Below are 15,720 nucleotides of genomic sequence, written 5' to 3'. Positions count from 1 at the left end.
TCTTATGGGAAATATGTCTTATTAGTTCAATAATCAACCAATAAAATTAATACTATTTACCTAAAACAAACTCCTATGTGCTGCTGAAAAATTAAGTTATATATATATATTTTTTTTCTCGCAAATCTTCATCTTTTGGGGCTCTGAAATTATTTTTTTCCAGAAAATTTCTGACATTGATCAAGAAATTTCTGAGTTCTGAGATTTTTTTTCTTCCAGTTCTTTGGCTTTTGAAGGTCAGAAATGTCTTTTTTTGTTTGTTTGTTGTTTTTTGTTAATCTCAAACATTTTTGTTCAGGAAATCTTCAGTTTGGAGGTCAGAAATTTCCAAAATAAATTTCAAAATTACCAATTTTTTTTTGCGCAAGTTTTTGACTTTTTGAGGTCAGAAATTTCTGTTTTTTTCCAGACACTGTCTCAGAGCAATTTCAGTTTCCAAGGTTCTTTTTTTTTTTTTGTGCAAATTCTCTACTTTTGCAGCTCAAAAACTCAAAATTCTCTAGAAAAAGAATTGAAATTTTGAGATTAATCTCGAACATTTTCCTAAAATAAAGAAATTTGAGTTTGAAACGTAGACAAGTTTCAACTTTTCAAACTGTTTGACTTTTGAAGGTCAGAAACTTTTCTGTTTTTTTCTAGAAGATTTCTGATATTAATCTCAAAATTTCAGAATTCCTCAGTGAAAATTAACTCAATTTTTTTCTATCTTCAGTGAAGCGAATGCTAACCTAATGAGAATTATACCATCAGTATGTGACGCATTTATGATGCACGATCACACTCTTTATTTTTGGGATGGGGTATTGGTATTATTGACCACTGATCGTTATCGAATCGATCTGATAAATGCTGATTTATCAGATCAGTTCTGGAGCCATTGGGCTCTGAAGGGCATATTGGATCTGCAGGGGGGCAGCTCTGCATCCCTTCCTGCCCTGACACGTTGAAACATTGCAAAACGTGAAAGTGCTGATGGTCAGAGAAAAGAAAGGGTGCGACCGTTTCATTCATGAATTATATATATGAGCCGGTTTGAGCAGGAGCCCTGCCGACGCATCAGAACCGCAGACGGCGCTAACGTCAAAGGACAAACGCAAAGAATTAGCCTAATGGAGAAAAAAGCAACAAAAAAAAAGCCATTCCTGCATCTCTTTTAAGTCAGCAGATAATGTCTGTGTCTGTAGTTATGGAGTAAACAACAAAGGTTGGCGGTGCTGCAAACACTCACTCACCTTGCGATGGGATTGGTGCGTTAATGTGTGAGACCCGCTAACAGACGGCAACAACAATGTCAGACCCGCTCAGGTCCTCTGGGAAACGCATTTCTATTGACAGCCCCATTAAAAGCTGACACGTTTCCACAGAGGGAATAACGGCAAGCTTTCCGTGCTGTCTGCCAGGAATAAGGTGGTGAAGCCCAGTTTGAGCTGCGATAGGTGTATTCGCTCTGGGAAACATCAAGAAATCCTGAATTATTCTCCAATGCAGGTCCTTAAAATCCTTAAGAATTATTTCATTTCAATTTTATGTTTCCAAGGCTTGGAAAGTGCTTGATATTTTGTAATAAATTCCATTTAGTGTTTGATTAAAAGCCTAAATTTGGAAAACATTATCATTAAAACAAGATATTTTCATGTGCCTAATATAAAAAGTCTTGCTTTAGTGTTAGAATGAACAAATTGTTTCTAAATACCAGAAAATGTAGTGAGAACATTTTTAGATATTTTTTTTAAATTGTGGTATAAGCAAATCTAATACAGGTGTTGAGATTAAGTGAATATACACAGAAAGAAAATATATTCTCTATATTCTGTTTCAGTATTTAATTTGAGGATGAAGGTTGTTTAGTAGAATTGAAAAGTCGATACAATTGTTTCATATCAGTCGATGATTGTTGATTGGATTTTTATTTTAATATCTCAAACTGTTATAGTCTTTTTCTCCTTTTACTCCACACAGTTACTATTTTATTTTTAAACAGTTATAAGGTGAAACCTGGAACCGCTGCTGTGCAAGCTAACAGGCTGCTGCTAGTTGATTCCTCTTAACTGGCCAAAGGTTGAGCAGCGACGGTCTTTCCTACATCTCCCAGAATGCAGTGTGGTTTTGGATCGGAGTTCAGTGAAATTATTCAACACTCTATTGGAGAATATCTATTTGTATTGATCACGTGTCTGTCATGACTGATATTGTTATTGATTTATTGATTTACTGTCCGGCCCTCACACGATTTGTTTGGATTGTTTTAATGTAGATCAGGGGTGTCCACAGTGCGGTCCGGGGGCCATTTTTATTTGGCCCCTGACCACAAATCAAGAGTACTAAAAATTTGGCCAACTGATCACACCATAATTAGGAAATGACTTGTTTTTTTTTTAATAAGTCTGGAGCCTAAGGATGTCTAGATTTTATCTACATTTTGTTTTTTATCAAGCATTAAATCTAAAAAATTAAGAAAATCACAATTAACAAATTTTAGCATTGTTAGTTTATTGAATTTTGTGGCCCGGATGTAATTTAAATTTGTCAGTATTTTGAGATTTCATTATTGATTTTCCTTATTAATAAACAAGCAGCATTTTTAGTTTTATGAATTTTGTGGCAGCAAGTAAATTAAATTAGTCAGTTTTGGCCTCAGGAGAAAAACCTTTTAAAAAAAAAACACCACTGATGTAATGAATATTTAATATTCCTAATGGCTAAATTACTTGTTGGTTTGTGTAATTGAAATAAAGTAAACTTAGATTTATATTTCATATGATAAACAACGTTATTTATTATTTTTATCAGCGTTTAAAACATAAAGTTTTGTTATATTTTAGTTTTAGCAGGATACAATCATAAAACACTGTTAAAAACAGTAATAAACTACATTATATTAAAGTTAATGGAAGTAGCCTTTTTTTGATCCCATTATTTACCTTAAATATGCTTGAATTTTTCTCTGGAAGTCGTGTATAAATCCTACTAATAAGAGGCTTTATTGCATTAGTTTCTTTTACTTTCCAGCTATTATTTATCTGGTTAATTAATTAGAAAACGTAAACATTTATCCTGAAGTGTAACACGGTGCAGCATCATCTTGATTTGCCCCGGCTACGGCGGAGGGATGTTTATGCGGCTGGATCAGAGTCGGGGGGTAAACGCTTGTCCAGATTTACCACGGCTCTCATGTCAACATGCATCCTGTGGACGTTGCAGCTGCTGCGGGGTCACTGTCTGCCGTTTGCCCCGCTGATCCGCCCTAAGCCTCCAGCTCACGCCGGCCTCCTATACGGCAGTAAATGAAGTGCTGACAGCCTCGTTAACACATGGAGACGCAGCCTAACGAGGTCTGATTAAAAGCCTCCGAGCTGTCCTCATCTTCATCTGGTAATTAAATGCATAATAAACGGCGAAGCGTTCGTATGTGTAGACATCAGAGCCGTCCTGCGCGCGCAGACGTCTTATGTTTGTTTGCGTGACAGAAAGATATTTTCGGTCCCGCTTGGTTTATTTGTGCGTTTGTGCAGAAAGAGGCTGTTGAGCTATTTTTATACAAAGGCTGCTGATTGTCCAATTTCTAACAACCTTTCAACATGTTTTTGTGTGGAAACGTAGGAAAAGCTACAGAGCATAACATGGTGATCCGCCGCCTGAAGGGTTCTGGACTGAGTGGCTTTTTCCGCTATTCCAGAGTCCAGTTTAACACATTCTGAGTCTTATTCTGTCAGCCATCCGTAAACAACGTCTACTTTAGATTAGGGCTGAAATGATTAATTATGATTAATCGATTAATGAAACAATTGATTAATTGTTAACCAGAGCATACAGATAAAAAAGACAATTTGCTGAAAGAATAATATATTTAGAGCAGTAATTAAGTAAAAAAAAATACATATATTTTACCTTTAAGATAAAAAGCTTCTGTCTGTTCTACCCAAAACTCCTCATGTGGCTCAGCTTCACCTGATTCAGGTTCTGTAAAGATTTTCTGTTTAGGACCTTTTGTTGCAGAGTTATCCAATATATTTGTAATTCAGTGCATTTATGTCTGTGTTTTATTTAAAAACAAAGCATTTTTAAATAAAAAGTTCAGCATTGTTTTGTGAATCGAATCAGCATCGGTCGAAACTAATTGGTATCAGCAGTGGATGAAGCGGATCGGTGCATTCGATACAGATCCCAGGGTAATAAAGATAATAAACGAGCTCCGTTCTGTGTAACTCTCTGTACATCTGCGCTCACTGAGCTCACATTTAGCTCTGCTGACGGTGCAACCATGATACAGCTCTGGAGATGGCGCACACAAACACACACCGGCTATTCTGGCTCCTTTTCTTCTTCTCCAGAGACTCTCAACACTCCCACTCCAATTTGTGTGCACGAGTTCAGCACAGGTGTTTCAGTGTTTGTGTGTGGGCTAATCCCGTCTGAGTCTCGGCGTGTTTGTTGTGCAAGCCCTGACTTCATGTCTTATTTTACGGATAATTCGGTTCTGTTTTTGTCTTGTCTCAGTACGGAGCAGTTGGTGGTTAAGATACTGAAAGCTCTGGACCTGCCAGCGAAGGACGCCAACGGCTTCTCCGACCCGTACGTGAAGATCTACCTACTGCCAGACAGAAAGAAGAAATTCCAGACGAAGGTGCGTCCCGCTCGCCTCCATACTCGTCGGAAATCGGCTGTTATTCCTGCGAAAAGAAAACACTTTCCCACCAGTTTCATTCTGTTCTAACAACCCATGGAGAATTACACAGTTTCACTAATGTAATCCCATCTAATCAAGTCTGAGGCACAATTTATGCTGGATAATGTGCTTCAGATGATAACTACAGATAACTGGCACATTTTCCTGGGGTTTGAAGAGTCTTCAGTCTGGTGTGAGCAGTGTGAGCGAAAGCAGATCAAGATCAAATTGATTTGATCCGTTTAACGTTTCGCTTTTCAGAAACAGAGTTGCCAGATTGGGCTGTTTTTGTTGAGGTTGTTACGGACAACTTTTCACTGCATTTGGCCAAATATGTACTTGGGGAAGGTAAGCCTTTCCTTTTTTATAACAGTAAGTTATTGGACCTAAAGAAATGAACAAATTTGAGAAAATCAGTTTCAATGAAGATAATCTGCTATATTTCATTTAAACTAAAAATAAATTGTTTCCAATCATGACTTAATGTCGGTTTTTACAAGGTAATAAAGTCAATTTGAGATCATCTGCAGGTATAAATGAATATTATACCTACTAGAGGCAGCATGCACAAAAACAAAAAGCAGGGCCTAGAAATGAGCCCTGCGGGATGCCATATTGCAATAACACCACAAGTAACGACGTATAACTGGAGCAGTTTGAGAGCCGACTGTGTCAAAAGATCTGAACTAAAGTGGATTAATAAAACCTCTGAAATAAGATGACAGCTGTCCCATCTGTCTTTGGATAAAAAAATACACTGTAGGCCTAAAGATGGAGGGAACAGAAAGTCTAAGACGAGTCGTCCTGCTGAAAGAGGTAAAAATTATGTATAGGAGGGGTTACGTTCCCTTGATTTGTGGTTTTGGTTTATATTTGATATAAAGATTGTGTCCTGCTTTGGTTAAAACCTGCTTTCTGTTGCTGGTACAGTAAAAACAAATGTTGAATGAATTTACTTTGAGGTTTTCCCTTCAGAAATATTTAATTGTATTGTGGAAACAGTCAAAGAGTGAATGGCAACCTTCATAACATTCAGCTTAAAGCAAATGGCCAGTGGTGCTTTTCCTTTGCAACTATAAAACAAACACAACAGATTAATAAAAAAATAACAGTACTTTCCAATGCAGCATTTCATAAAGATGCAAGGTTTAATTAAGGTTGCCACAACTGTGTGGTCACAGTTGACCAATTAAGTTTCCTTGAACAGATTAGGACCGGCTTACGGTCTACACAAAACATGTTCACGACATATTTTGCACATAATCATTCTGTTTTAGGGCATCTTCTCACTTTATATCCAAATAAGCTGCTGCTAGCCACGCCCCACAACTCAACACTTACACTGGCGTGTGGAAACGTCTGCAAAAAGATGTGCAATTATACCACTGTACATCTTCGAAAGGCATAAGTAGAGCCTCCTGCACAACCAATAAGAATGTGGCAAGTGGTTTCTGGATGGTAAGTCAACAACAAAACACTTTTTTGCTGTTCCAGCAGCCATTGCACAGCAGTAAAATCAGGTGACCAAACCAACTGGCACTCTGCTGGGGTTGCCAGGTTATGGGGCAGAGCTCTGCTGGGGTTGCCAGGTTATGGCAACAGGCAGTGGCTGTTGATATGTGTTGTTACATTTCGGGTGTTTTTGAACCTGCTCATTCAAAAACAGCCGCTCACGGGTGGGCGTGTGTTTTCTTTTTAAGCACTTTGGTCGGTTTTAGAAGCAATTGAGACTCAAAACAACAAAACTTGCGAAAATTGAACTTTACATAATATGTCCCCACTAACCAGACATAACTTGTCTGGTTAGTGGATTTATTACATCTAGACACTTCAGAATGTGTTCGTTCGTCCAGCAGCTTTGAGCCACAGATCTGATGCCACATTTCTGTTCAGTTCTTCTTCTGCTATAAACGGCATCAGAAAACTTTCTCTCCCACATCGTCCGTTATACCAATTGGTAAACCTGACTCCGTTGCTCGTAGGTTGCAGACTCGCAGAAGCCCATCTCTCCCTGGCTCAGGCCCAATGAACGATAAATATGGCTCCACAGAATTTCTTTTACTTTTAAGTTTTAGCACCTCATTGATACTAAAAGTAGCTAACAAACTTTTGAGTTTTGCTCCTTGTGTAACAACATCAAACCTGAAGATAAGGGTGGATTTAAAGGTAAGATGTGTTTACTGATTGGAAAAACGTCTGACTTTTTCATTTCCTATGTGCCAATCACCAGGAAAGGACTGTGAAGCTGAATGGGACCCATTTCCAGTAGATGTGCTCCAGAGCTGCTATCCTGCAGCTTTTTGAAGCACCTCTTCTCCAGAACCTCTGAATCAGATGAATAGCTTGTTACCTTTGCAGAGCTGAATGACGTCCTGATTAGATGTATTGAAGAAGTGATGCTTCTAAAACTCCAGGATCTCTGGAGGACAGGATTTGGGGCCCCGTGTCGGTACAATGTGCTTTTAGTCAGCTTCTGCTGCCTTGCACCAGAATAGTTGGTTCATTGTAATCTGTACAGAAGGCAGACATTAAAATATGTTTATTGTGCAAAATTCACATTTTGCACATTTTTGGGTCTCAACTCTGAGCTTAAAAAATCTGATTTTTTTTTGGTAATAAGTTCATATTTTATGGTGTCTGGAAAACGATGAGTTTCAAAAACCTCCCAAATGTAACTCCAAGACATTTGGTTTACAATGGCTGCTGGAAAAGACAAGGGTTTGGTCTTTTGTTGCTACTATCCAGAAACCACTTGCTGCATTCTTGTTGGTTGTGCAGGAGGCTGCACTTCTGCTTTTCAAAGAATTATGGCTGTATAATTCCGCATCTGTTTGCAGCCATTTTGATGCGAGTGTAAATGTTGAGTTGGGGATGTGGCCAGTAGCAGCTTATTTGGATTTAAACTGACAAGAGGCAGAACCAAGCAGACTAAAATCTCATTATCTAAAAATGATTTTGTGTATAAACCATGTGCCTCTCCTAACCTGTTCAAGAATTGATTACCTGAAAACAGTTTATTGAAGTGCTTTTATATTTGGAAAAACATTAAGTCAGACCTTCATTAGCTGTCATATAATTCCCACCCGGCTTGAGGTGATATTTGAGAACATTTCACGATGTTCTGTATCAGAAAATGTTCCTTTTCTTAGACAGGGGGAAAATCAACCTCCCCCGTCTAAGCTATCCTCTGTGGAGAAACTCAACATAACTACTTACAAATGTGATATATGGAAGTGAAGCTACATCCATAAATACCAGCAGTACTTCAGAAGAGGACTGGAGCAGCCACAGAAGTGGGACAGAGTGAAAAGCAGAAGCTAACATGGCAGATGAAGCTGTAGCCGTTAGAAGAAGCTCCCTCTTGATTTCGCCTTTTGTTCTGCTGTCTCTCACGTGCAACAAAAGATCCCTCTGCCTTTGAAAAGCATGAATGCTTCAGTAATTTACATAATGTGGCTCCCATTTTTTTGTTTGAAGTGTGTCTGATTGTTTAATTTCAATCACACCCTCATTAGCATTGAAATTTTACACCTTTCATATTTGGACCTCTTTCATCGCACACCCCGCCGGCTGATTGTGACACCGGCTCACAAAAAGATGTTCGGAGGGGTTTGTGTTTCTAAAAGCCGCCGCTTCGCCATCAGACGCACATTTAGCGACCATCAGGCGCTAATAAAACAGATTGGCAGACGCGCTCTGGCGGAAAGTAATCGTTTTAATTTATTTTTGGTGTCTGCAAAAGCGTGACGTTTCAAAAACCTTCCGACTGTCACAAAACACGAAGGCACCGCGCCTCACCCAGCGAAGAACCGTTACCTAGCGACCCCGGCGGAACTCCGCCCGTTACCTAGCGACCCCGGCGGAACTCCGCCCGTTACCTAGCAACCCCGACGGAACTCCGCCCGTTACCTAGCAACCGCAGCCAGGCAGTGAGTATAAACCCTGTTTACTCCTCGACAAGATTTACACCAAAGGCTTTTCAAGCAAATCTATCCCAATGTGAGGATTTACTTGATAATTTTGATGATTTATAGCAGGGGTGTCAAACTCCAGTCCTCGAGGGCCGCCGTCCTGCAGTTTTTCGATGTGCCACAGGCACAAAACACAGGAATGAAATGGCTTAATTACCTCCTCCTTGTGTAGATCAGGTCTCCAGAGCCTTGATAATGACCTAATTATTCTGTTCAGGTGTGGCGCAGCAGACGCACATCTAAAAGTTGCAGGACACCGGCCCTGGAGGCCTGGATGTTGACACCCCTGATTTATAGGAATAGCAGCAGCTTCTATGCACCACAAATTTGGAACAAACTTCAGAGAAATTGCAAAACACAGAGTTTCTTTAAATCTAGACTCAAAAGAGTGGCTTTTGCACCGTAATTAATGAAACACTAATTAACATTTTGGATAAATTTTAGTTTTTTGTGTTTTTATGATATAAAGCACTTATAACTGCCTTGTTGATGAAATATGCTTTAAAAATAAACAGATTGATTGAAATGGTGGAGTTTGAAGGCAGGAAAATGTTACAAATGAAATCAGCAATCTTATTTCTCATTTGAGCTTTTAGTTGACCTGGAAAAGGTGAAGAAGCTTTGAACACAGTTATATAAAAAGAGAAATGAAAACTTTCCCTTTAAACTACTTTCTTCAATTCAGTGGATTTTTTTTTTTTTTGGGATCATTTTCTCCGAAACGGAATAAAGAAATTCGTTTTTATCCTTTCGGCACAGGAATAAGGTCAAGCTATGGGTTAAGGTTTAAATGCACTTTTCATCCATCTTTTCTTTATCTCCTTTCCAGCCAAGCAGCCAGAATTTCTTATGATCTTTGATCAATAGTTCAGGGTCTCTGGGGGTCTTTTAATGTTTTCTCTGAACTTTGGCTGCTTTTTTTGTTCATTTTCAGTGCATTGGCCTGCATATTTTCAAATGATTGCTTTTCCTGTCCGCTAAGCCACTTATGCTGCATTTCTGAATTATTCTGACATAAAAAGGTCCTTAAACTTGACGAATGAGTCGATGCGAAGTCTAAATTTATTCCATTTATTCATTTAAATGGAATAATCCATGACAAATACTGAAGATATCATATTCTGAGACTCGTAACAAGATTTCACTTCAGTCATTTTCCAACAAGATATTATAATACAAATCTCCAAACTGTAGTTTGTTGGCAGGTTTGTCGCAATAAGTAATAAATAAATTAATTTCCATAATTGTTTTTATTTCTCATGTCTCTATTTATACCAAAGTCTGGCGCTTTGATCTCAACTTGATTCTCTTTTTGAAGAATAACATTGACTTCATTATCCATTTAATTTGTTGTTTTGTTTATTTCTTTTGAATATTTACAATCTCTTCCATTTCCAGTGTTAAATGTTAGCTGGAATTTAAAGTTTATTGGTCTTTGAGAGGGGGTAGTGTCTTACTTTTATTTATGTGTTATTATTTTTTCATTATCAATCAGTCAAATTTATTTTTATGGCACATTTAAGCAAAAATGCAGATCAATACTCCAAGACAAAAGGTCATAAAAACAACCTAAAGTCACCAGTTTCAGAAACCAGTAACAAACGTTACGTTTGTTGTGGTACAAAAGCAACCTAAACTAAAACTAAAGCAACATTTTGAGAAACGGAGAAGCAGAATGTAGAGAAATGTGTAATTTTCACCAGTGATGGAGTTTTGTTTCTCTTGTGATTCAGTCAAATTCTCAACAGGTTTACAGAAACTGATGCTGCTCACATTTTCAAAATGTTTTGGATGAAATAAGAGGAGAGGTTTGTGTTCTGCCACAGGCACGGCGAGAGAAAAGGACAAAGCAAACACCTGTTGGATATTTAAATCAAACATCACAGCAGTGGGAGTGAAAACGGCGTGTTTCCAAAGACATAAATCCGGGGGAAATGTTTTATTTTTTCTGTTTTATCTGAAGGTACAATCTGTGAGGATCATCTGAAATCTGTTTTGAGGATTTCAGATGCACCGTCTTTGAGCTTCTGTAACTGAAACAAAGTAATCGATGGAAAGACTCAAATGTCAAAATGATTGTTTAATAATAGGGCTGATGCCATACAATGTGTAATTATGCAGCATGAACCCGGCATTCGTCTGGACTCCTGGCCAGAGGCAATTATTGACGAATAAGAGTAGGAGGGTCTGAATACGTCTCTTTCTACTTACTCTGTGTCCACTTCATAATTGCTGAGGGCAGTAAAATTATTACTAGCAGGTGGTTAAAAGTATTGAACCAATTAAACTTTTATTTAAATAGTTATTATATGTACCCTATTTTGTGGCTCATTTTTTAAAGATCTCAATAAAAATGCTCCCTTCTCCCAACAATCTGGTCTAATTATACCAATAAATCCTGTTTAAATTGGCCAAATGCGATTTTTAAGGCAAACAGAACAACATAAATCAAAATTGAGTCCAAAAACATGAAAGTTTTCAAAGAAGGAAGGTAAAAAGTATTCAAAGGGCATCATTTAAACAATTGAACAGATAGTGTGTATGAAATGTTTGGGGTTTTCCTTCCAACATGGCTGCCATCAGACATCTTTACTGTTCCAAGTTTTTTAATTTCCTAAAGCTGCAGCTTTGCTCTTTCTCCTTCAGTGCTTTTTTTTCTACATGTCCAGTCAAAAACATTTAAGATTGACCTGTAGATGTCGCTCGGTCTGATCTTTGGGATGACTTTGCTGAGGCGTCCACTGCTGGGAAACCTTTCCACTGAGGAATAATTATTTTCTCTGGAGAAATACAGATTTTAAATTGTGTCTTTTCAGATTATTAAATGGTCAGTGGATGTTTTCTAAATCTGCCCATGTGTCTCTCAGGTCCACAGAAAGACCTTAAACCCAGTGTTCAATGAGACGTTCCAGTTCGGCGTGCCGCTGAACGAGCTACATTCCAGGAAGCTGCATTTCTCTGTGTACGACTTCGACCGCTTCTCCAGACACGACCTGATAGGTCAAGTGGTGGTGGACAACCTGCTGGACTTCAGCGAGGGCAGCGGGGACAAACCCATCTGGAGGGACATCGTGGAGGGAACGGCGGTAAGACACCAACCGAGAAACGCTCAGAGTCCGCGTGATTCGAAGGTTGTGTTGGTTAGTCAGTTTATTTTCATAAACATGCTGTAGGGTGACGTCATGGGCGCTAACGAAGACTACCATTGGTTTTAGCTGTTATCAATATAACAAGCTAAATCTGAAATGTACGTGTAAAAAAAGTGAAATGGTGCTTTGCTACTTGTCAATTGTGAACGCTGCTACAACAACAAGATGAAAGGTCAAGAAATGTTTTCATTAAGAAAAAACAGAAAGGGAGATGAAAGTAGCTATGCTAGCTCGACTTTAAAAACCTAGCAAGTAGACGTGCTGTGGAATTGGATGTGTTTCAGTTCAGTTAGAAAAAGGCTTTGCTGAAAGAGAGATGCTATATTTTCACAGAGAGCAGTGTAAGGAGTTTAGGCCTGTGGGGATCTGCTGTGCCTTCCTGGTTTTATGACAGCAGAAGCATTCTGGATTAGCTGCAGTTGGAGGATGGATTTTCTAGGCAGACCTGTGAAGACTGTTGCATTAATTAATGCAACTAAACATAACTACGTAAAAGAGTTTCTTTTGATATTGCTGAAACATCAGTGCTTTACTCCTGGAAATGTTCTTCAGATAATTGAAGACCAACTTTGTAATTGTCTTTATACGTCTCTGAAGGCTCAAACCTGATTTAGCTCACTGTGTAAATCTTAACGGTAAAGTGGTGAAACTAGTTCATGCAGAATTTCCCTCTTCTTGTGGCTTCTCCCATTTTATGTTTGTGTTTTTTGTGATGAATGGATGAATCAACCTGAATAGTATGACAGATAAAAATCTGCTGAAATCGCCATAATTAGCATTTTCTATAGATAAAACTGTTGCTTATTTGTCCCATAATCCAACAGTGGCAATTAAATAAAAACTGAAAATTCATAAAATTGTAAAACTTTGCTGTGTTATATAATCTGCTCACATCCTCCTGCTGCTCAAAATGATATTTTGTGGACATTTCATCAGGCAGGCGAAATGTTGGTGCAGCTGAAGGCATCAGAGCTGGGTCAACATAATCTCAGGCTGAACTGAACTTTTCTTTCGTCAGCCTGAGATTTGTTTTTGGAAAGTCTTTTTTCTTGTATCAGTATGGCTGGATCTGTTTTGTCTCAGTCATGTTTAATAAATAACATGTATGGATACCTGGAAAGCAGCTAAATAAAATATGTTTAAAATTTTATTTTAACAGGCTAAAACTTTTTTATTTTAAAAGATTTTGTTTTTGAAAATTATTTAGCCTTCAAAAGCAAGCAAATGGGAAAAGTAGGACTTTATTAAGTCTGATCAGTTAAATTTTCTAAGACGTTTTGATTTGATTAAACATTTTTCAGTCCTGAAGGAGACACTTTTATGTGCAACTGTTTGTTTTTGTAATTCTCCTTTGTGCCTCTAGAGGCGCTGAAGCAAGTCGCTGCCATTAAGTGACGACTGGCTTCCTGAAGCGAATAGTCTGACTTTTGTTGGAGTAAAATCAGCAGATAACCAATAACCTGAAATAATATAAATGACGTACGGCTCCACAGTGGTTTATCTCATATTAGATTATTTACATCCCCCTGCGAATAGTTAAACCAGCAAATACTTGAAACCCTCTCTAAAAATCCTAATGACTGTCTATTTTAATCCTTCAGACACCAAATATACCTTAATATGTATTAATATGTGCTGTGGAAACTGTTTTATCCACCGTCGCATTATGGTTGGTTGCTTGGAGATGAGCTACGTTTTGAATCTGCACTGAAATAATTTAAACTTTATTGACAACTTGATGTAATTTAAATACTTTGATAAACAGCAGCCGCTGCAGTAAATATGCTGATTCAGCTGTTTGTTTTATATTATTTCTTTTGAGTTAGAAATCCACATCATTTGCATTTCTATTCTAAAACCCTCATTCAGGAAAGTCATTTTCAAAATATTAGATTCGCTTGCAGCCAGCTGAGATCAATAGTTCAACAGACTAAACCTCGATATATTTATGTAAGGCAAACAAGTCGCCATTTCTCTCCCAGCATAAAGACACAGAGGCTTTAACTGGACCTGCGATCTGCTTCCTGTTCCTCTGATTCAGCTGGATGGTTCTGGATCCAGTCGGAACGGTGACATGCTCGGATTTCGACAGTAAATCCAGTCGGGTTTCTGCAGCGGTCCATATGGAAAACAGTCTGCCTGCAGGATAGACTGATCCAAAGTCTGGCGGTGTGAAAAATCATCTTAAGAGAGTCTGTATAGATTACTGGCAGAATCCAAACTTTATATTGGTTTACGTCCAACTTGTTTTATATGAAATATTCATGGAGGGCTATTAGCAAATTAGATGGAGCAGAGCTTTAAAATGTTGGCACCAGGGTCTAACTTATTAAATAAGTTTAAAGCATCAGTGTATATCAGTGCTTCACTTGGGGAAGTGTTGATGAGTCCGACCTGAATAGCAGCGATTTTGAAGGAAAAAGGCAGGGAAGATAAAAAAGACAAACCTTACAATTGATTGTCAATTAATAAGTTATTAGATTGAAATGAATTCTAATTGTTTGACTAATAACAACTACTATAAATAAACTACATAACTATAATAAAAACTAATGACTTCTGCTTATGCCTTAGTGTTGTAATTTTTCCTCCAACCAGCAGAGGGCAACCCAGGTTATCGTTAAGCAAAGCCAGTTGATACAGAAACAAAGATGGCGGCCGTATCGCAGAACAGGAAAGAGAAATGGACGTCATATCACAACTTTATTCTGAGAATATTACGACTTTTTTCTGGTATTATTTTGACTTAATTTTCAAAATACTGGCTTATTCTCTAAATACTGTTTTTCTTATTTTTGATCTTAGCCTCATACAAATCTATTCTTTTTCAGAAAATGTCTGCTCATAAAAATCAGTCAATTAGATCAATCGACTTGCATGTTAGCCGAATCCCAGGGATCTGTGTTCAGAGTGAGGCCTGTGTGTCTGTCTGGTGGTGTTGTTTTGCAGCTCGGACCAGAGCGTCTCCGCCTGCTTTCTGATCCCTGTCCGTGTGTCTGTCTGCAGGAGAAGGCTGATCTCGGGGAGCTTAATTTCTCGCTGTGTTACCTGCCCACCGCAGGCAGACTCACCGCTACAATCATCAAGGCCACCAACCTCAAAGCCATGGACCTGACGGGTTTCTCAGGTGAACAAATCGCACATCATGAGATCATCAACACATTTACAGGAAGGGGTTTCCTCTGAAACTCCTGCTTTTGTAAAACACTTTCTCCATAAAGTGGTAATTTAAAAGCATTTGGAGCCTCATCAGATTTTAATAAACTAATTCAATTACAATTGCATTTAGACATCAGTCATTAAGTCTATAGCAAACTCCCACTGTTTTCTACCATTCTTCTTAAATTTGGTTGGAAATATATTTATACATAAAGGAAAGTTGTACAGGATTACAAAGTGAAAGGAATATTTTAAGTATTTATTTTCTTTTACAAGTGGAAATCTTAAAAGTGTGGCTTGCATTTGTGTTCAGCCCCACTGAGTAGATATGCTGTAGTAACAGCTTCAAGCCAGTAGGGGGAATTGTTTCATCAAAGTTTGCACATTGAGCGGATAACATTTCTGCCCATCCTTTACAGAAAACAGCTGAATAATCTGGACTTTAAAAAGTCCAGATTAGATGGATTTATTGAAGAAATGAAGAATCCCTTTGGATAAAAGGCGGGCAGTGCAGCGTCTTGTTAGGGCAACTGTAAATGATGTCAAAGAGTAAATGTCCACCAAAAACTCAGTTTTTTGATTCATCTCTGAAATTTTCTAGAAAAAAAACTTGAGATTCAAAAGTCAAAAATTTTTGACTGCTGGAATTTTTCTAAGTTTAATTTTTTTAAAATTTTGACTGTTGGAAAAAAAGTCAAACATTTTTGACTTTTCAAATTCTGAAATTTCCTAGTTTATTGTTGAAAATTCCTGAGACTACTATCTGAGTTTGAGG

General features: G+C 38.0%; 1 protein-coding gene across 2 annotated transcripts in view; it reads left to right on the top strand.

The window, feature by feature from the left end:
• syt3 (synaptotagmin III) overlaps positions 1–15,720 on the top strand; it is a 54,093-nt gene that overhangs the window by 29,522 nt on the left and 8,851 nt on the right. For both annotated transcript variants that reach the window (XM_055051903.1, XM_055051904.1), the window contains exons 7-9: positions 4,498–4,624; positions 11,505–11,723; positions 14,793–14,913. In XM_055051903.1, coding sequence (XP_054907878.1) covers positions 4,498–4,624; positions 11,505–11,723; positions 14,793–14,913 — 467 coding nt within the window. The remainder of the gene's footprint in view (positions 1–4,497; positions 4,625–11,504; positions 11,724–14,792; positions 14,914–15,720) is intronic.

The sequence above is a fragment of the Poeciliopsis prolifica genome, unplaced genomic scaffold (genome assembly GCF_027474105.1).
Source record: "Poeciliopsis prolifica strain line A6 unplaced genomic scaffold, Auburn_PproV2 SCAFFOLD034, whole genome shotgun sequence".
NCBI lineage: Eukaryota > Metazoa > Chordata > Actinopteri > Cyprinodontiformes > Poeciliidae > Poeciliopsis > Poeciliopsis prolifica.
Note: the sequence above shows the minus strand (reverse complement) of the source record. Positions and strands in the feature narration are given on the sequence as shown.